Source organism: Podarcis pityusensis, assembly GCF_964106645.2.
Source record: "Podarcis pityusensis genome assembly, chromosome: 8".
In the NCBI taxonomy this organism is placed as follows: domain Eukaryota; kingdom Metazoa; phylum Chordata; class Lepidosauria; order Squamata; family Lacertidae; genus Podarcis; species Podarcis pityusensis.
The window spans coordinates 76,832,061-76,853,061 of record NC_138033.1 but is presented as its reverse complement, the minus strand read 5'-3'; the positions used below and the strand labels follow the sequence as shown (position 1 = coordinate 76,853,061).

Below are 21,001 nucleotides of genomic sequence, written 5' to 3'. Positions count from 1 at the left end.
GTCTGCCAGGATACCTGATAAAGTTTCACTGATTGCATTACCTGGGCAGTCTGGCCATTCTTTTGAGATGGCAAATACCTGAGTTCTTGAATCCAGGTCATAGGCCAACCCGGTTCATACACAAAATAAGCCCTTAAGACAAGATTTGGAGGATTTGCAAGAGAAAGAACAATTGGGAAAGCTTTCTCCAAGGTATTTCCTGCTGCAGAAGAAACATTTAGAGCAGTGTTTCCCCAACTTGGATCTCCAGCAGATTTTGGACTACAATTCACATCCTCCTTGACCACGGGTCTTGCTAGCTTGGCATGATGGGGATTGTAGTCCAAAAACTGCTGGAGACTCAAGTTTGGGAAACAATGGTTTAGAGCAGGCACCCCCCAATCTTCAGCCCTCCAGATGTTTTAGACTACAGTTCCCATCATCCCTGACCACTGGGTCCTGTTAGCTAGGGATCATGGGAGTTGTAGGCCAAAACATCTGGAGGGCCACAGGTTGGGGGTGCCCGGTTTAGAGTCTTTAGGAGAGTCAAGATTGCTTAAGGATTGCTTACCTGTACCCTATCGGACATGTGGTTTTTATAGGTACTTGTGTTTTATAGGTACTTGTGTGTTTACCTGTGCACTTGCGAACATTTGTTTTATTTTTGAGACCTTAGGATTCTTATTACACTCCTTAGATTAGGCAAGAATCTGGCACCAGTTTTTGTAGTTTCAGGGCTCGGGCCCTTCCCAAGGGCTGAGTGGGTGTCTGTGCCAGCTTCCTCTTGGATCCGTTCCTGCAAAGGCCAAACCCTCTGAGATGTCGTCATCATTGGGCCCTGAGCCAGCAGGCCAGAAGTTGCCAAACCGGGAGAAATTAAGCTCTCTTTTTTGCTCTCGTCTCCCCTCACCAAGCAACCAACCAGCGTCATGACAAAAGCAAGGTTAGAACAAAAGCCTTGTGGCTTGTAGAAGCATAGTAGGCTAGCAAGGTGTTGTTTGTGTAGGGTTTGGTTGCCAGATAGGAAAGGATCAGGCATCAAACGTCAACACATCTAGCAGAAGCGCCTTAAGTACGTGCAGACAGCCCCTCCGTTCTACCTTTTCCTGACTCTCCAAGCGTACGAGAGCATCTCTGCCTTACATCAAGAGGCAGGGAGTTCCAAAGTGTAACTGTATCAATTATTTACAAATGCAGAACAGGCAATAAGTAGCACCTGCAATGCTGCTAGTTTTGCAAACCAAAGCAGACAAATGGGCTTGTATGGGGGAAGGCGATCTTGCAAGTACGTGAATCTGATCTGAGCCAAAAAGACAATGGATCATGCTCCGACAGCTGCAGAGTCACTGTGAAGCTTGTGAGCAACGGGTTTCCTTGTGAGCAAGCAGTCCTTGAGGTACCTTTGCTCCTAGCAACTGGGGTGGGTTAGGAGGCCAGAATCATAGAACTGGTAGGGAACCCCAAGAGTCATCTAGTCCAACCCAACCCACCCCCAACACACACACACAAAATGCAGGAACCACAAAGCAATCAAGGTCTCCCTTCTGAGCTTCCTAATGGCGGAAAACAGGCCAGCTCTTTCGCTCCTGAGCCCACCCTTTGCAATACTGACCCTGGGCTGGTGCTGATCCAGCCTCTGGATCTCGTATTGGACCTGGACCCCCGATTCTCCCTGCTTGTCCGTCATTTCTTTGGAGGCTGCTGCCCCCTGCAAGCCTGCCTTTTCCTGGGAGGCTCCTGTAACCTGGATCAGAACCCTAGCCCCCGATAAGCGTGGCTGCAGGTCATTGCCTGCCGATGCCTGCACATTCAGATCCTCTTAAGAGGCCCAGCTGGCAAGTCTCAACACATCCCCCATGCCGGGCTCTGATCGCTGGCACATCCAATCTCTGCCGCTCATTATCCTGCAACCAGCTCACGCCCAGACTGATTAGCTCAGCTCCAGCTGGATGCCGCTCTCAGTGGAGGCTTTCCTAGGCCTGCAGTCGGAGCAGCAACTCTTCTGAATACCAGTTGCTAGAAACCACAGGAGGGGAGAGTTGCTCTCGGGCTCCTATCCTTGTCTGGTTTCTTTGCCTGTTTGGCCACCGGGAGAACAGGAGGCTGGACTAGGTGGGGCCCCACTGGCCTGATCCTGTTCTTACGTTCTACCCAGGCTGGATTCCTGTTCCATCCTGACTTCTCTGGCTGGGACAACACCACATATTTACAGGAATGGTTTCTTCAGTTTACGACAAGACTGGGGAACCTGTGGCCCTCAAGAGGTTGTGCAACTGGGAGCTTAATAATAGTAATAATATAATTTATTATTCATACCCCACCCATCTGGCTGGGTTTCCCCAGCCATTCTGGGCAGCTCCCAACAGAATATTAAAAACACGATAAAACATCAAACATTAAAAGCTTCCCTAAACAGATGTCTTCTAAAAGTCAGATAGTTGTTTATTTCTTTGACATCTAATGGGAGGGTGTTCCACAGGGTGGGCGCCACTACCAAGAAGGCCCTCTGCCTGATTCCCTGTAACTTCGCGTCTCGCAGTGAGGGAACCGCCAGAAGGCCCTCAGCGCTAGACCTCAGTGTCCGGGCAGAACAATGGAGGTGGAGACGCTCCTTCAGGTATACTGGACGGAGGCCGTTTAGGGCTTTAAAGGTCAGCACCAACACTTTGAATTGTGCTCGGAAACGTACTGGGAGCCAATGTAGGTCTTTCAATGTAGGTGTTATGTGGTCTCGGCAGCCACTCCCAGTCACCAATCAAGCTGCCGCTTTCTGGATTAGTTGTAGTTTCCGGGTCATCTTCAAAGGTAGCAACATCTGGAGGGCTACAGCTTTCCCAGCCCTGAACTAAACCATCACTTGCATTTACTGCCCCTACTTATCACCGTCCTAGTCATGGAGAACCTGCGGCCTTCCTGTGATTGCTGGACTCCAAATCCCATCAGCATCTCTGGCGAAGCATCTCTGACCGATGGGAATTGGAGTCCAACAACACCTGGAGGGCCAAAGGCTCCCTGTTTGTGAACTGGGCCATCAGTTGCCTTTACTGCCCCTCACAGCTACCTTCCATTACAACTAACTCTGCCTTCCTCTAAAGCAGGGATGCAGCTCTCTGAATATTGCTGAACTATAACTCCCCTAGTAATTCATGATCATTGGCCATGCTGGCTGCCAGGACTGATGGGAGTCACTTTGGTTTGCAGTACTTATGAGGTCGCCTTAGTCCATATATGCCCACTGAGCCACTTCCATGGGTGGAACTGGCATTGTAAAGCTGCCATATCATACTCATGCTGCATTTATAAGAATTCAACTGTTTACTGCTGCAGCATCTGCCCTTCGGAACTCCCTGCCCATTGATACCAGTCAGGTCCCTTCAGTATAATTTTTTTGTCACCTACTTAAAACATTGTTTAGAGAATCCTGCCCAGATGCTTAGAAAGCCGGTGAGAGTTTTAATCTGTTCTTTTAATTCATTGCTATTTTAACATTTTAAAAGTTTATTGGTAGTTTTTCATATAGAACATTTTATTGCTTTTTTTTTTCAGAGCCACATTGCGGGATGGTTGGGATTATTGTACACAATCAAGTAGTAGATGCATTTATAGGTAACCAGGTAAAGGTAAAGGGACCCCTGACCATTAGGTCCAGTCGTGGCCAACTCTGGGGTTGCAGCGCTCATCTCGCTTTATTGGCCGAGGGAGCCAGCGTACAGCTTCCAGGTCATGTGGCCAGCATGACTAAGCCGCTTCTGGCGAACCAGAGCAGCGCATGTAAACACCATTTACCTTCCCACCAGAGCAGTACCTATTTATCTACTTGCACTTTGACGTGCTTTCGAACTGCTAGGTTGGCAGGAGCAGGGACCGAGCAACGGGAGCTCACCCCATTGCGGGGATTCGAACCGCCGACCTTCTGATTGACAAGTCCTAAGCTCTGTGGTTTAACCCACAGCGCCACCCACGTCCCATAGGTAACCAGGCAGAGGGCTTTTTCAGTAGTGGCGCCCGCCCTGTGGAACGCCCTCCCATTAGATGTCAAAGAAATAAACAACTATCTGGCTTTTAGAAGACATCTGAAGGCAGCCCTGTTTAGGGAAGTTTTTTTTATTGTATTTTTAATAATTTGTTGTAAGCCAGGCAGAGTGGCTGGGGAAACCCAGGCAGATGGGTGGGGTAATAAATTATATTATTATTTATTGAAATTGCCATCATCAAATGGAGCAGAGGATGGGGGGTGCCTGAGCGCCCCACTTGTATGGGTCACAGAGGCTGCTTGTGAGCTGCCCTTTGTGTGCCTGACGTCTGGGAGGAAGATTCAACCAGTTAGGTCCAGCGCCGCCCAACCTCTGGCCTTGTGGCAGGCGGTGGCTGTTGAGTCAGCGGTTTTTTGTTCATGTGCCATGGGTGGCCAGGTCCCTTGGGATTGCTCAGCTTGTGTTGCTGTTGGGCTGATTGGGAAGTCAGACTCCTCCAGATGAGGCTAGATATCTTTCAGAGGTGCCCAAGGGCAACCGAAGTTCAGCTGCAGCAGAGGGCGTGCCTCCGCCATTCCACAAAGGATTAACTCATTCTCACATAGACTTCGACAGGAAAGGCAAGGGTGGCTGAAAGTTTTCAGCCAGAGGGTCATGTGCCCTGTTTTGACCTCTCTCTCTGTGTGTGTGTGTGTGTGTGTGTGTGTGTGTGTGTGTGTCAAATTGAGGAAGAGTTTTCAGAACATCTAATGATCACCCACCTATTTGGGTATAACTGTAAACTGTTTATTGTTATTATTATAGGTTTCTATTGATTTATTGGTTTGTTTGTTGCTTGTATAGGATATTCTGTTTGATGTTTGGTGTGATTGTGTGTGCATATATATATATATACACACATTTTTATTAAATTTTCTGTTTTACCATTTTGAATACTCATTTAAACATCCTTAAAATATAAATGACTTCCCTTCTCCTCTTTCCATGGTTCATTTTGCATATCATAAATCCATGCATATTTTACATAAACTAAACCATTCAGTATTCCATTGTTGCATCCATCAAAACCTATTTTCACTGCCAATGTTTCCAAGTGCACACAATTTTTCTGTATATATTCAATAAACATTTTTCAACATTCTCATAACCTAGGCCCTCCTTGTTATCTTATTCCAGGCATGTCCTAATCTGGTTATCTTATTCCAGGCATGTCCTAAACAGCCCCCATGTTTATTTCCTGGGGTAAAATCCTAAAGAAACCTCAACAACTCTAACCCTAAAAAAAGCTCGACAACGTTGGTTTTGGTCAGCCCTCACGGCCCTTCACTTCATCAAATCTGGCCCTCTTTGAAAAAAGTTTGGACATTTATTCTATATGTTAAGCCTGCAAGCTGCACATATTCCGTCAGCTGAAGTTGCCATTCTTCTTTAGTTGGGACCTTGCTCATTTTCCATTTTGGGGCTACCAAAACAGGGGCCGCAGTAGTGGCACACATAAATAACCTTTTTTGACACTTGGGAATATCTGTCTGAATTGTTGTATTTTTATATATACTATAAGCATATATGAAAGTGGCTGGGGAAACCCAACCGGATGGGTGGAAAAGAAATTAAAATATTATTTATTATTTATTATTTTATTAAGCCAGGCTCACCCCCCAGAACAACAATAGATCAGCCATACAGTGATGGTGCTTGCTGGGAACCAGTCTCTGCCACTCAGCCTAACCTACTTTGCAGGTTTGTTGTGGGGCTTAAAAGAGATCAGAAACCTGGGCACAACCCCTTGAACCCCTTGAGGAAATGAGTAGTAGAAACGCAATCAATAAGTAAGTTGGGTCCTTTAATTTCAATAGGTCTATTCTGAGTCAAACAGAATTGACTACTGCCCAATGACAGCTAGGGGGATTGTGCAACAGCAAAAGCACCCATCGATGCATCACTAACATTAAAAAGCATTCATTTCAGACCATAATACAGCCGCCCAAATAAGCCAATTGTTCAGATAATACCAACTTCATGTCTTAAATTCACGGCAAACTAGAGAATTGGGGCGGGGTTCAAGCACTGTTGGTGGGGGCAGCAAAATCTTAGAAACGTAAAACCGTACAATTGGAAGAGAGATGAAGGGTCATTGAATCCAAGCCCCTGCTGCTATGCAGGAGCCACAACAGAAGCATCTCTGACAGATTAACATCCAGCCTCTGTTTTAAAAACCTCCAAGGAATAAGAGCCTGCCATCTTCCAAAGGAGTCTGTTTCACTGTCAAACTGCTCTCCACATCATAAAGTTGTTGTTTTAATGGCAAAATGGCAGGGGGCTGGATGAATCTTGTTTCTTCTTTTGATAGAACTACAAGCTTGGTGGATCAGGGGAATGTTGTGGACATAGCACATCTTGATTTCAGTAAGGCTTTTTTTACAAAGTCCCCCATTATATTCTTGCTGGTAAGATGTGGGCTGGATGAGATAACTGTTAGGTGGATTTGTAGCTGGTTGACTGACCGAACCCAAAAAGCACTCACTAATGATTGCTTCTCATCCTGGGGAAAAGTGACAAGTGGGGTGGCTCAGGGTTCTGTTCTGGGCCCATTGTCGTTCAATCTCTTTATAATTGACTTGGAGGAAGGAATTGAGGGGGTGCTCATCATATCTGCAGATGACACCAAACTGGGAGGGGTAGCTAACGCTGCAGAAGACAAAATCAAGATGACCATAACTGATTGGAGAACTGGACCCAAACTAACAAAATGAGTTTCAATAGGGACAAATGTAAGTTTCTGCACTTAGGCAGAAAGAACTAGCTGCACAAATATAAGATGGGGATACCTGTCTTGCCAGTAGTACATATGAAACGCATCTGGGGTCTTAGTAGACCACAAGTGTAACATGAGTCAACAGGGGAAGCAGCAGTGAGTGTGGGCGGGGGGTGCGGATGCTATTACTGTATAGGCTGTATCAAGAGAAGTAATATTACCACACTGTTCTGCCTTGGTCGAAACAAAATTAAAAAATTCCTTCCAGTAGCACCTTAAAGGTAAAGGGACCCCTGACCATTAGGTCCAGTCGTGACCGGCTCTGGGGTTGCGGCGCTCATCTCGCTTTATTGGCCGAGGGAGCTGGCGTTTGTCCGCAGACAGCTTCCGGGTCATGTGGCCAGCATGACAAAGCCGCTTCTGGTGAACCAGAGCAGCGCACGGAAACGCCGTTTACCTTCCTGCCGGAGCGGTACCTATTTATCTACTTGCAGTTTGACGTGCTTTCGAACTGCTAGGTTGGCAGGAGTGTAGCACCTTAGAGACCAGCTAAGTTTGTTATTGGTATGAGCTTTCGTGCACATGCACACTTCAGATACACTGAAACAGAAGTCACCAGACCCTTATATATAGTGAGAGGGTGGGGAGGGGTATTACTCAGAAGGGTGGCGGGAATGGGTGATTGGCTGATAGGTGTGGTAAACCTGTTGACGACTGTTAATGACTGCAGTTGGTCTTACAGGAAAAAGCAAGGGGTGAGATAGCTAAAAATAGCTATATCATGTATAATGAGATAAGAATCCAATGTCTCTATTTTTTTATTTTGTTTTGACTATGGCAGACCAACATGGCTACCTACCTGTAACTATTCTGCCTTGGTTAGACAACAGCTGGAATACTGTGTCCAGTTCTGTGCACCAAAATTTAAGAAGGATATTGACAAGCTGGAATGTGTGCATAGGAGGGCCACCAGGATGATCAAGGGTCTGGAAACCAAGCCTTATGACGAGTGGTTGAAGGAGCTGCAAAAGAGGAGACTGAGAGGCGATATGATAGCCATCTTCAAATATCTGAGGGGCTGTCACATGGAAGATGGAGCAAGCTTGTTTTCTCCTGCTCTGGAGAGCCATGTGGTGTAGTGGATCGAGTGTTGGGCCAGGACCTAGGATAGGTAAAGGTAAAGGGACCCCTGACCATTAAGTCCAGTTGCGGATGACTCTGGGGTTGCAGCGCTCATCTCGCTTTATTGGCCGAAGGAGCCAGCGTACAGCTTCCGGGTCATGTGGCCAGCATGACTAAGCCGCTTCTGGCGAACCAGAGCAGCGCATGGAAACACCGTTTACTTTCCCACCGGAGCGGTACCTATTTATCTACTTGCACTTTTTGCCGTGCTTTCGAACTGCTAGGTTGGCAGCAGAAGGGACCGAGCAACGGGAGCTCACCCCATCATGGGCATTCGAACTGCCGGCCTTCTGATCGGCAAGTCCTAGGCTCTGTGGTTTAATCCACAGCGCTACCCACATCCCTTAGGACATAGGATACCAGGGTTCAAATCCCCACTCAGCCAGGAAGCTCACTGGGTGGCCGTGGGGGCCAGTCACTCACTTTTAGCCTAACCTACCTTACAAGGTTGTTGTGAGGATTAATGGAAAGGTGGAATAGAAATTAACTAATGGATTCAAGTTACGAGAAAGGAGGGTCCGCCTAAACATCAGGATGAGCTTTCTGACAGTAAGAGCCATTCGACAGTGAGACGGGCTCTCTCAGAAGGTGGACTCTCCTTCAGTGGAGGTATTGAAGCAGAGATCAGGTGGCCATCTGTCATGGATGCTTTAGTTGAGACTTCAGCCTTTCAGGAGATTGGATTAAATGACCCTTAGGATCTCTTCCAACTCCACAATTCTATGATTCTATTATTTCCTCCGGAAGCACGCAGGGGAGCAATCTGGGAACGAGCTAGCTGGGTGACTTTAGCTCAACAGAGCAAAACAAATGGCTCATTGCAGGCATCACCCATTGCCAATTAAACTTTCAGATTAGGTTGTGAGTTCATTGCCATCACTGGCTTTGTTTGTTAAAGGGCACAGAGTGAGCAAAACAAGGGAAGGAGTCCTGTTCCCCAGCTGGACAGAGAATATGGCACAGCAAATTCATGGAGGAGGAGCCTATCGACGGCTACTAGCCAGGATGAAGCCGAATATTGGAAGAATCAGGATGGATAAAAGGAAGAATTTTTTCATGCGGTGCAGAGTTAAACTACGGAACTCCCTCCCACAGGAAACAAGGATGGTCACCAACTTGGAAGGCTTTAAAAGAGGATTGAACAAATTCATGGTGACTATTTTGGATAATAATACCAGCCACGGTGGCTTGCTCTGCCTGCACAGTCAGAGGGGGCAATACTTTTGAACACCAGTTGCTGGAAACCCCCAGGAGGGGAGAGGGCTCTTGTGCGCGGATCCTGCTGTGGGCTCCCCATTGCGGCAACTGCCCGGCCACTGTGAGAACAGGAAGCTGGACTAGACGAGACACAGGGTCTTCTTATGTTCATAAGAAAAGACTTTGGGAATGATGGTTGCCTCCACACCACTGGGCATTCAGATTTACCCCACATTTTGTAAACTCAGGTTTCCACCACAGTATATAGTATTTGTCAGTAAAAAATTTTGTAGGGTGCGGGGGGGGGGGGGAGGATTCTCAAGCACAGAAATTTGTGGACTGAAGAACTCTGTTGCCCTTCAGTCGGCGGAACTGGCAGTGTTATAGCTGCAACGTAACATGCTTTCCACACTTGTAAGAACTCAGTCTTGGTGTGGCAGAACCTGCACTTTGGAACTCCCTGCCAATTGATATCAGGCAGGCGACTTCACCCCCCCCCCCCTTTTCGGCACCTGCTAAAACATTTTCCTTTGGACAAGCCTCCCCAGATGCTTAGAAATGTCGATGTGAGTTTTGATCTGTTTTTAGTCGAATGTAATTTTGACTTTTCAAAAGTCTTAAGTTATGGTTGTTTCTTTTTCTTGGTGATAATTTTGTTGCTTTATCTTTTTTGTAAACCGCTTTGAGGTTTTGTCCTCAAACAATCAAAGCAGTGTATAAAGTTTATAAAATAAACAGTGTAACAAATCCACTTTTTAAAAGGAGACTTTTTTGCAGTTAGGAAAGTGAGGCAGAAAGGCTCTGAAATGTGTGTGTGTTGGACAAATCATTGATGAGAAGGCATCTAAGCCCAACAGAAGCAAATCAGGTGGAATCCTTACCAATCGGAGGGGGGGAAATAATCAATAAAGATTGTCCGTAGTCAAAATCAAATCAAATAATCGAATCAAATAAGGATCAATTACACTCCTCACTACCCCCAAATCCCCCATCAACATTTTCGATTCTCTGCTGGTGGGATCAATTACAGGTCTATACAACACCTGATAGGGTGCAGACAGAAAGAAAATGTGTTGTGATATATTTAAACAAATGGTTTTCTTTTTATAACCTGACCAAACACAAAAACTCAAAACTAGAACTCACTCTTGGAGAACATACCGCGAGAGCTCACTCCTTTAAAACAAATCTTGCCTCTGCAATTGTGCAACGTGTGGCTCCACAACATAGGACCCATCTTATTTCTGTGACTAAGTTGTTTAAAATTGTTTTAAAAATTGTTTTTTAATTGTGTAACCTGCCCTGGGAACTGTAATTTACCCTTCACAGAGCTGCAATTCCCAGAACCCTGCACAAACTACAGTTCCCAGGATTCACTGGGGGAAATAGCAAGCTTTAAATACACACTGTGCCCCCCCCCAATACATTTTGGACTCTCCCCAGCTTCAATCTGAGTCTGCTCCAGACACATTATGTTAACCCTTTGGGGCCCATGATCTGGACCAGGACTCAGCCCTGCAAACCCACTCCCACAGCTGGCACTGAAAGTCACAGCCCATATAATAATTTCATAATATTTTTAATATTTTTAATGTCTAATGTTTTACATGTTTTTATGTGTTGTAAGCTGCCCAGAGTGGCAAGGTATAAATAATAAAATTTATTATTATTATTATTATTATTATTATTATTATTATTTGTACCCCACCCATCTGATTGGGTAGTTCCAGCCACTCTGGGCGGCTTCCAGCATATACAGAAACCCAATCGAAGATTAAAAACTTCCCTGTTTTTAGGGAAATATAGCAGGCTGACTCGGAGATGATTTGGGTTGATGCCTGCTATATTTGCTAAATACTTCCCGCATCATGCACCGTTCAGCAAGATTTTACGCCTTCCCTTCGGCCCTCTGTGCATGCTCCAGAGGCCGGAGAATCCCCACCACTGAGCAAACGAATAAGGGCAATTGCCTTCCTTACCCGCAGACATCGAGTGACATCTCTGTGCCCAGCACACAGACGGTGCTGGTGGGCTCCTCGGTGGACAGCCGGACCCATCTTTGCTCTGACATGTCGAGGGTGGTCCCTGCGCCTCTGTTGCGCCTGGTGCGTCTCTCCTCTCCCTCCTGGTCAGCAGAGTCTGCGCCTGGCTCTGTTTGCAGCCCCGATGCTGATGATGCGATTAAGAAGCCACGGGCCAGCGGGCGCCACCCCCGGGGCTTTGCATCGTGCCAGGCGATAGGCTGCCCGGGGTTGTAATCCCACCTCCTGGCTCTCTGCAGCTGGGTTGGGCGCTCCGGCGGCAAGGGCTGCCAGTCTGGTGTGCGCGCACTCAGGTGAGGCGCACAGGTGAGAGCTACCTTTGGTCTAGCAGTTAGCCGGAGGCAGAGAGGAGCAAGGCGCGTGGGTGGACTTATTTATCCTTCCAGCTGGGTAAAGTGGATGGACTGCTCCCTCCCTCCCTCTCTGGAGCCAAATTGTCTTGCTCCGTAAGGATTCCCCACCCCCCACCCCATTACCTTCCTTATCTCCAGCTGGAAAACTAATTGCTTTATGGTTCCTACTAAGCTGGCAGCCTGTCGCTCCTGCTCAGGTGTGCCAACTTGAATAAAATATTAGCGGGAGGGCTGGTAAGCCCCGAGCCACATAATCGATCGCATAATGGAGTGCGTGCACATTATTTGAATGGCAATGCCCATCAACTAGTGGGTGGGCCTCAAAATATTTTTGGGGGTTGGGATGAAGACCCCTTAACCCCTAGGAGTTGTCTGTAATATTCAGTCACCGGAAGGAGGTGATTTTCCTTCCTATAATTTTTGATAAGTTTTCTGTTTTACAATTTAAGATACAGTGGTACCCCAGGTTAAGTACTTAATTCATTCCGGAGGTCCGTTCTTAACCTGAAACTGTTCTTAACCTGAAGCACCACTTTAGCTAATGGGGCCTCCTGCTGCTGCCGTGCCGCCGAAGCACAATTTTTGTTCTCATCCTGAAGCAAAGTTCTTAACCCGAGGTACTATTTCCGGGTTAGTGGAGTCTGTAACCTGAAGCGTCTGTAACCTGAAGCGCATGTAACCTGAAGCGTATTTAACCCGAGGTACCACTGTACTCATTTTACATCCTCAAGATATCAATGACTTCCCTTCTCTTTCCATGGTCCATTTTACATATTATAAATCCCTGCATATTTTGCAAAAACTACCAATCCGTATTCAATTATTGCATCCATCAAAACTTATTTATGCTGTTGAATTTATCTTAATGCCGCCAGTGTTTTCAGCTGTACACAATTACTTCCCATATATTCAATAAACGTTTTCCAATCTTCTCTAAATGTATGTTCTTCTTGTTCTCTTATTCTATATGTTAAGTCTGCAAGTTGTACATATCCTGTCAACTTAAGTTGCCATTCTTCTTTAGTTGGGACCTTGCTCGCTTTCCATTTTGGAGGGCTAACAAAACATGGGCCACAGTAGCAGCATACATAAATAACCTGATTTTTCTGTTGGCACCTCTACCCAGGATCTCTCTGTGCAAAGGAAGCGGCCTTGTGTAGAGTCCATCTAGCTCAATGCCGTCTACACTGGCTAGCAGCAGCTGTCAGGGGTTTCAAGCAGAGGTCTCTCCATGCTTGGAGATGTTGCTGCTTCTGTTTCTTGTGCCAAAGCTAAGTTCTGGGATTTGTTTTGTTGTAGCAATAATGATAATAAATAGTGCTTCCTCTGGAATGGCATTTAGCATTGTTGTTGTTTAGTTGTTTAGTCATGTCTGACTCTTCGTGGCCCCATGGACCGGAGCACGCCAGGCACTTCTGTCTTCCACTGCCTCCCGCAGTTTGGTCAAACTCATGCTGGTAGCTTCGAGAACACTGTCCAACCATCTCGTCCTCTGTCCTCCCCTTCTCCTTGTGCCCTCCATCTTTCCCAACATCAGGGTCTTTTCCAGGGAGTCTTCTCTTCTCATGAGCTGGCCAAAGTATTGGAGCCTCAGCTTCAGGATCTGTCCTTCCAGTGAGCACTCAGGGCTGATTTCCTTCAGAATGGATAGGTCTGATCTTCTTGCAGTCCATGGGACTCTCAATAGTCTCCTCCAGCACCATAATTCAAAAGCATCAATTCATTGGCGATCAGCCTTCTTTATGGTCTTTATGGTCCAGCATACTGAGCTGCAATGTAGACAGCTGGGCTAGAACAGATGACCCTCTGGTGTACTTGCCAACCTTGTGCATTCAGTGCATCAGAGAACTGCAGAGTTGGACGGACTCCCTGGGGTCATCTAGTTCAGCCTTTGCATTTTATGTTACAGTTACTGCAAGTTCTTTGTCACCCATCGTTTCTGAAGAAAGTGTGTTTTCTCAGAAGGAAGGCTATCCTCCCTCCACCACAACAAAACGAGAAATTCTGATTGCAATGGGTGACTAATGATTTCTTAACCAGAGAACATTTGTCCATTTCAGGAAAGCACCGTCATTTCAGAAGGCTCTGTGAGAGCCGCCTCGCCCTGACATTCGGCAAAACAAGGAATTGTTGTTATGTTTTCTTATTGGCATTATTATTATCATTGCAAATGTGTCTAGTGATATAGACACAGGCATTATCCAAACAATAATTGTGCTGCTGCTGCTGTTTTAATTTATTTATTTGGTTTTTCAACTTAAAATTTTACAGAGATACATCAAACATAAATCATAAAAACCAGATTCCAAGGAATCTCCTGGACTTCCCTTTGTGGGTCCTATTATTAATCATTTCCTCCCACATCTTTTATGATAATCCAAACCCTTTACCCCTTCCATTATATCCAAAATTCACCATTAAACTACAAGTGATATTCCATTCATACAAACGATTTTAACTATTTACAATGGCCTTTAAGATAAGTTATAAATTTTTCCCATTCCTTACTAAAAAATAATTGTGCTGTTTACAGGGCCTAATACAGTGTGATCTAATGGTTAGAGTCGCAGACTAGGAAACCAAGAAAAAATACTAAGCTAAGAAAAGAAAAAAGCTAAGAAAAAACCAAGGTTCAAATACTGCCACTTAGCCATGAACCTGACTGGATGGGCTTGGGGGTGAGTCCCTGCCTTTCTCAGCCTTGCAGAGTTACAGCTGAGCATCCTATTCTCAAAGCAGCCCATTCTGCATACCCTCCAGTGTCCCAATTTTCCAGGGACAGTCCCGAAATTACAGAAGCCATCCCGGTTTCCGATTTGATCCTGGAATGTCCCCCTTTTCCTTTTCCCTTTCCTCTATGTCTTGAACAATTAAAAGTGATTGTCAGTCTAAAAAATGAGTCCTGTTTATACTGAAAATAAAATACCTGCAGCAAATGAAGGAAATGCTGAAGATGGCATACAAAGCCCTCTCTATAATTTTGAAGGAAAAGGTCACCCATCCGCTTGAAATTATTTAATTGCAAAGCTTCAGCAGCCAGCCATTTTTTTTAAGGAAACACGTGAAGTGTTTATTCCTTTATTGTAAATTGAGCCTTACACTGCCTACTCAGAACTAAGTCCCACTGAGTTCAATAGGATTTACACTGTGGTATGTTCCTGGTCATCCTCACAGTTTCCACCACCATTATTATTATTATTATTATTATTATTATTATTATCAAGACAACTTCCAGCAAAAATCTTATTTCATTCCATTTATCTGTTGAAAGTGTTGTACAGAATCCCTTCCCTCACACATTTCCACCCCCTTTTCTGAAGGAGCGTCTCCACCCCCATTGTTCTACCCGGACACTGAGGTCCAGCTCCGAGGGCCTTCTGGTGGTTCCCTCACTACAAGAAGGCAAATTACAGGGAACCAGGCAGAGGGCCTTCTCGGTAGTGGCGCCCACCCTGTGGAATGCCCTCCCACCAGATGTCAAAGAGAACAACAACTACCAAACTTTTAGAAGACATCTGAAGGCAGCCCTGTTTAGGGAAGCTTTTAATGTTTGATGTATTACTGTATTTTAATATTTGGTTGGAAGCCACCCAGAGTGGCTGGGAAAACCCAGCCAGATGGGCGGGGTATAAATAATAAATTATTATTATTATTATTATTATTATTATTATTATTATTATTATTCCTGATGTAGAATAGAATGTCCCTATTTTGAAATGTTGGAGGGTATACAACTTTCCCTGATCTGTCACCCCCTTTGCAGTGCATTCTCCCCTGAATTTGCTCAGGGGCGGCAGCAGGGGGAACCAACAGAACAGTGAGGAAGGTTGCATGCTTGACTAACAACAAGAAACTGCCTTTCCTTCCCTAACTGGCAGCCTCTACTGGATCGCAGTTCCTTCTGGGAATGCAAGGAGCCATTCCATTTGCAGAAGAGCAGCTCAAGATCAAATCTTGCATGAGTTCCATTAGGTGGGGGAAGAGAAGGGGGCATTCCAGTAGCTAAAGAAATCCCGAATATTTCAGAAGCTAGACGAATTAAGGGTCTGACTCTGCATAAAGCAGCTTTTGAGGTCACTGAATTATAGAGTCAGAAGGGAACCCAGGGGTCATCTAGCCCAACCCCCGGCAGTGCAGGAATCACAACAACCTTTTCAGCCCAAGGCCTTCATTGCCTTGTGGGCAGCTTCCCTGGGGCTGCAGGCCTGCGGTAGGTAGCTGATCCTTGCAATGCAGCCCTAATTATGGTCATTGCGTAATTATAAGATCTTTACGTGATCTTAGAAGGTCATGCAGTCTTGACTTCCTTGGGTGAGGCCCTCAGACCTGGAAGGCTTCATTTGGATTTGGTGCCCAGCCCCCCCCCCCCAAAAAAACCCCACACCACCACAAAAGGATATGGTTTACTGGCGAGCGTTGACCTTACACACCCCATCCCAAGACTTTCCCTGGCTCAGGAGAGTTAGCGTCTGTGACAAATTACCTACAGAGCAGCCGACGCCTGAGACTCAAGGGTTGCCCAACATCCTATTATAAGGACGATGGAGATCTATGGAGATGAGGATGTCATCTAATCAGGGACGTGAGGCTGGCAGACTCCACACGCCCATCTCCAAAGGATTTGCCTTGCAGTTTAGGGCCGGAGTCACAAGACCAGGAGAACGCAAGCACAGAGGAAAATATAATGGCAATAAAATCTGCATTGGAAATACCGTCTGTCTATGCCTCTAGAGCACAAAGGTCTGCTTGCTTTGGGCTCAGTATTGCAAAGGGTTCAACACTGCCAGCCGCTTATAATGGGACTGGATAACAGACCCGGATTAACCGGTATTTACGACGTTGAGGCATCAAGCCACAGTCATAGAAAAGTAAGTTATGTAAAACTAAGCATATGTACACACACACACGTATTCTGACAGCCAGTGTGGTGTGGTTAGTGTTGGACCAGGGCTGGATTTAGACACACCAAAGAAGTGTTTCAGTTAAACGCGTTGTAAACTTTGAGAAATCTGATTAAATGGGCACAAGACGTTGGACATAATATAATGATGGCTGACTGGGAACAGTTGTGGACCACAGGTATGAAGTTTACGGCATGTAATGCCCTAAGAGAGAATATTATGAAAATGATATACAGGTGGTACATAACCCCAGTCAAGCTTGCAAAAATCTACCATTTGCCCGACAACAAATGTTGGAAATGTAAAGAAACTGAAGGTACATTCTTTCACCTTTGGTGGACGTGCCCAAGGATTAAGGTTTTCTGGGAGATGATTTATAATAAATTTAAAAAGGTATTTAAATATACCTTCTTGAAGAAACCAGAGGCCTTTCTCCTGGGCATAGTCGGCCAATCAGTGTTAAAGAAGGACAGAACTTTCTTTATGTATGCTACAACAGCAGCAAGAATACTTATTGCAAAGCATTGGAAGACACAAGATCTACCCACACTGGAGGAATGGCAGATGAAAATGATGGACTATATGGAATTGGCGGAAATGACTGGCAGAATCCGAGACCAGGGAGAAGAGTCGGTGGAAGAAGATTGGAAGAAATTTAAAGACTACTTACAGAAATATTGTAAAATTAATGAATGTTAGAATGATGACGGATTGAAGTTAAGCGGTTTCTTGCGGTAACGGTAAAAAAGAATATGGAAAAATTGGTTTTTAATATGTAAAAATTTAATGTTATAATATATCAAGATTAAAGATCAGGATTAAAAAGGAGGGAAAGGAATCGCTGGACTAACAAATTGAACTGGAATACAAAAGAGGGAGGTATGAGGAGGTCCGGGAAACAAGTAAATGTAAAAGAAGTGATGAAAAGATGGAATTGTTTTTAACTGTTTTTTCTTTTTTGTATTTTGTATTTTTCCTTTTTATTGTTAATTTTCTTAATCTTTTTCTTTTGAAATTTTAATAAATATCATTTAAAAAAAAAGTAAACTTTGAGAAATCAGGTTGGCAAAAGCGGAACTCCACAGCGCCATATGAAGCGCCTTTGCTTTGCCAATGTAGCTGAGTCCCAGGGTTCAAATCCCCATACAGCCATGAAGCTCACTGTGTGTGACAAGTTTTTGTGGGCCAGAGTCAGTCCACTTTTTGAATTATTCCCTGTTGGGAGGCATGTAGGTGCAGGTGAAAAGAATGGACCCAGCAGGTTCTGTGGGCAAACATTTGAGTAGTAGCTAATGATGGTCCTACACAGAGTAGACACATTGAAATCCACGACCATGATTGACTTAGATCTATTAATGTCAAAGAATTGTAGAGACAGAAGGGATTCAAAGAGTCATTTAGCCCAACCCCTTGCAATGGGTCTACTTTGAGTAAAACCTAGTAGCATCCAACCCTGTCAATTTTGGTTTCTTTCCAGTTCTGACTTTTTTCAAGTTCAGTTCTTCACTTTTCCAGATCAGGGTGTTGGTATGTGCCCCCATGAACATTCATCCGCATTTCAGTGCATTCCCCCCCCCATTAATATACACATGTGCTCTGCATTGCAATGGGGGGGGGGAGGTAAAGGACCCCTGGACGGGTAAGTCCAGTCCAAGGTGACTCGTTTTCAGGCTGAGGGAGCCGGTGTTTGTCCACAGACAGCTTTCCAGGTCATGTGGCCAGCATGATTAAACCGCTTCTGGCGCAACAGAACACCATGACGGAAACCAGAGCACATAGAAACACTGTTTACCTTTCCGCCACAGTGGTACATATTTATCTACTTGCACTGGTGTGCTTTCGAACTGCTAGGTTGGCAAGAGCTGGGACAGAGCAACAGGAGCCCACCCCGTCACAGGGATTTGAACTGCCAACCTTCCAATCAGCAAGCCCAAGAGGCTTAGTGGTTTAGACCACAGTGCCACCCACATTACAATGGCCACCCAGGAACTACCCACCCCCTCCAGATTGGTTCCTGGTTGCTGCTGCAACTTGTAAAACAGGAAAATCTCTTGTTCTTCCTTGACAAGTGAGGTGTGTCAATAACAGCACCCAGATAAATCAATGGGTGGAGGCCTTTCATTTCCGCCTGACATTTGAGGCTGGTCCTTAGTCACCCATCAAGGGCGGAAAGACCCATCAAGTCTCCGCATGGCACTTACGTAAACCACAGAACTCACTGCCGCAGGAGGCAATAATGGCCACTGACTTGGATGGCTTTAAAAGAGAATTGGACAACTTGATGGAGGAGGACAAAGGCTGGCAATGGCTACACCTGTCAGGGGCCATTTGTCTCCAAATGCCGGGGGGGGGGGGAGGCAGTTATAGGTGGGGAGAGTGTTGCTGTTGTGCTCAGGTCCTGTTTTTAGGTTTTGCCCTGAGACTCTTCTCATATTCTTATGCTGAAAATGAGCGAATCAGTTGTCTGATCTACATCCCCAGCCGTACCCAGATGTATGCAACTCTGCACATGCTCAGAATCCTATCTCCTCATATACTTGCCAATTGATTTCCCTTTGGATGACTGGAGTAATCATCCTTATGGGCAAGAAGGGATATTTTCCAGGGAAATCATGCTGGGCATCAATTATACATAAAAGAATAGGATGGGAAGGATCTAGGGGTCTTAGAAGACCCCCGCTTAACACGAGTCAAAAGGCCATGCAGCAGCAAATAATGCTAATACGATTCTAGGCTGCGTCAACAGAAGTCTAGTGTCCAGAGCAAGGGAAATAACAGTACTGCTCTATTCTGCCTTGGTCAGACCACACCTGGAATTCTGTGTCCTGTTCTGGGTGCCACAATTTAAGAAGGATATTAACAAGCTGGAATGTGTGCAGAGGAGGGTGAATGAGATTATCTGGGTCTGGAAACCAAACCTTAGGAAGAATGTTTGAGGGAGTTGGGTATGTTTAGCCTGGAAAGAGGAGACTGAGAAAAAAGGAGAGAGTCATCTTAAGGGCTGTCACATAGAAGATGGAGCAAGCTTGTTTTTTGCAGAGGTGGATAGTCACCAGTTAGGGATTCTTTAACTGTGACTTCTGCATTGCAGTGGTTTGGACTAGATGAGTAACAAGTGATTTTCAGAGGTGATATGACATATATTTCTTGTTTTAAAATCTACTGAATGAAGGCTTCCTTTTTCTGAACTTCCGTCATGTTTGACTAAAGGGTGTGATTCCTGATCAGATGTGACCTCAGTTTAGAAAGGAGCTGAGATGCACTTTGTAGAATTCTTTGGAAATGCATTTATTTTAAGACAATTGGCTTCACGGCTGAGTGGGGGATTCGAACCCGGGTCTCTCCCAGTCTGACACTCTAACCACTACACTTGTTGTTTAGTCATTTAGTCGTGTCTGACTCTTCGTGACCCCATGGACCAGAGCACGCCAGGCACTCCTGTCTTCCACTGCCTCCCGCAGTTTGGTCAGACTCATGTTTGTAGCTTTGAGAACACTGTCCAACCATCTCGTCCTCTGTTGTCCCCTTCATCTTGTGCCCTCAATCTTTCCCAACATCAGGGTCTTTTCCCACTTCTCATGAGGTGGCCAAAGTATTGAAGTCTCAGCTTCAGGATCTGTCCTTCCAGTGAGCACTCAGGGCTGATTTCCTTCAGAATTGATACGTTTGATCTTCTTGCAGTCCATGGGACTCTCAAGAGTCTCCTCCAGCACCATGATTCAAAAGCATCAATTCTTCGGTGATCAGCCTTTTTTATGGTCCAGCTCTCACTTTCATACATCACTACTGGGAAAACCATGGCTTTAACTATACGGACCTTTGTTGGTAAGGTGATCTCTCTGCTTTTTAAGATGCTGTCTAGATTTGCCATCACCTTTCTCCCAAGGAGCAGCCGTCTTTTAATTTTGTGACTGCTGTCACCATCTGCAGTGACCACTACACTAACCTAGCTTTATTAGTTGTTCTACAATGCTTCTCCAGCTGCTACCACATTATTGCTTTCCAATGGGTTCTAGCGCAATGGAAACAGGGTGAAAATATACCCAGAACACTCATAGCATAAAAAGGTGTGGGATTTCAACTGTAAATTATGGGATATGCATTGGAAATGAAGCCCCCAAAACTCAGCAAGGCGCAAATACAATGGAGACTGGGATTGCTTATAACTGCTCCAATACCATCACAAGCCCAAACCATCACAAATGCACAATAAAATGGATCTTCCAGAAGGGCCCTACTGCTACTTCAGAGTAGGGTTTTTTTGTTTTTGCCTCGCATCACACAACCTTCTTTTTCACACAATCACCATTAATAGTTTGCCAGGACAGCATCTTTCAGGTCATTTTGACTCTGCCAGCCTTGTGCCAGGAGGAAAGAAAACTCAAAACCTAGGTTGGTGAATCAATAACAACTAGACTTGATCCCAGAGAGCCAAGATTTTTCCAGCCAAGATTCCCCCCCCCCCTTCCATTTAACAAACCAGGCCATATGAGGAAAACTTGAAGGAGTTGAGTCTGTTTAGCCTGGAAAAAAGGAGAATGAGAGGAGATTTGATAGCCATCTTCTGATATCTCAAGGGCTGTCACTTGACAGATGGAGCAAGCTTGTTTTCTCCCGC

At 45.4% G+C, this 21,001-nt stretch overlaps 1 protein-coding gene across 1 annotated transcript in view; it reads right to left on the bottom strand.

Moving 5' to 3' along the window:
* LOC308483761 (protein-arginine deiminase type-3-like) overlaps window positions 1–11,456 on the bottom strand; it is a 31,685-nt gene extending 20,229 nt beyond the window's left edge. The window contains exon 1 of the mRNA XM_081017961.1: window positions 11,067–11,456. Within this exon, the coding sequence (XP_080874087.1) occupies window positions 11,067–11,158 (92 nt within the window). The 5' untranslated portion in view covers window positions 11,159–11,456. The remainder of the gene's footprint in view (window positions 1–11,066) is intronic.
* Between the last annotated feature and the right edge of the window lie 9,545 nt (window positions 11,457–21,001).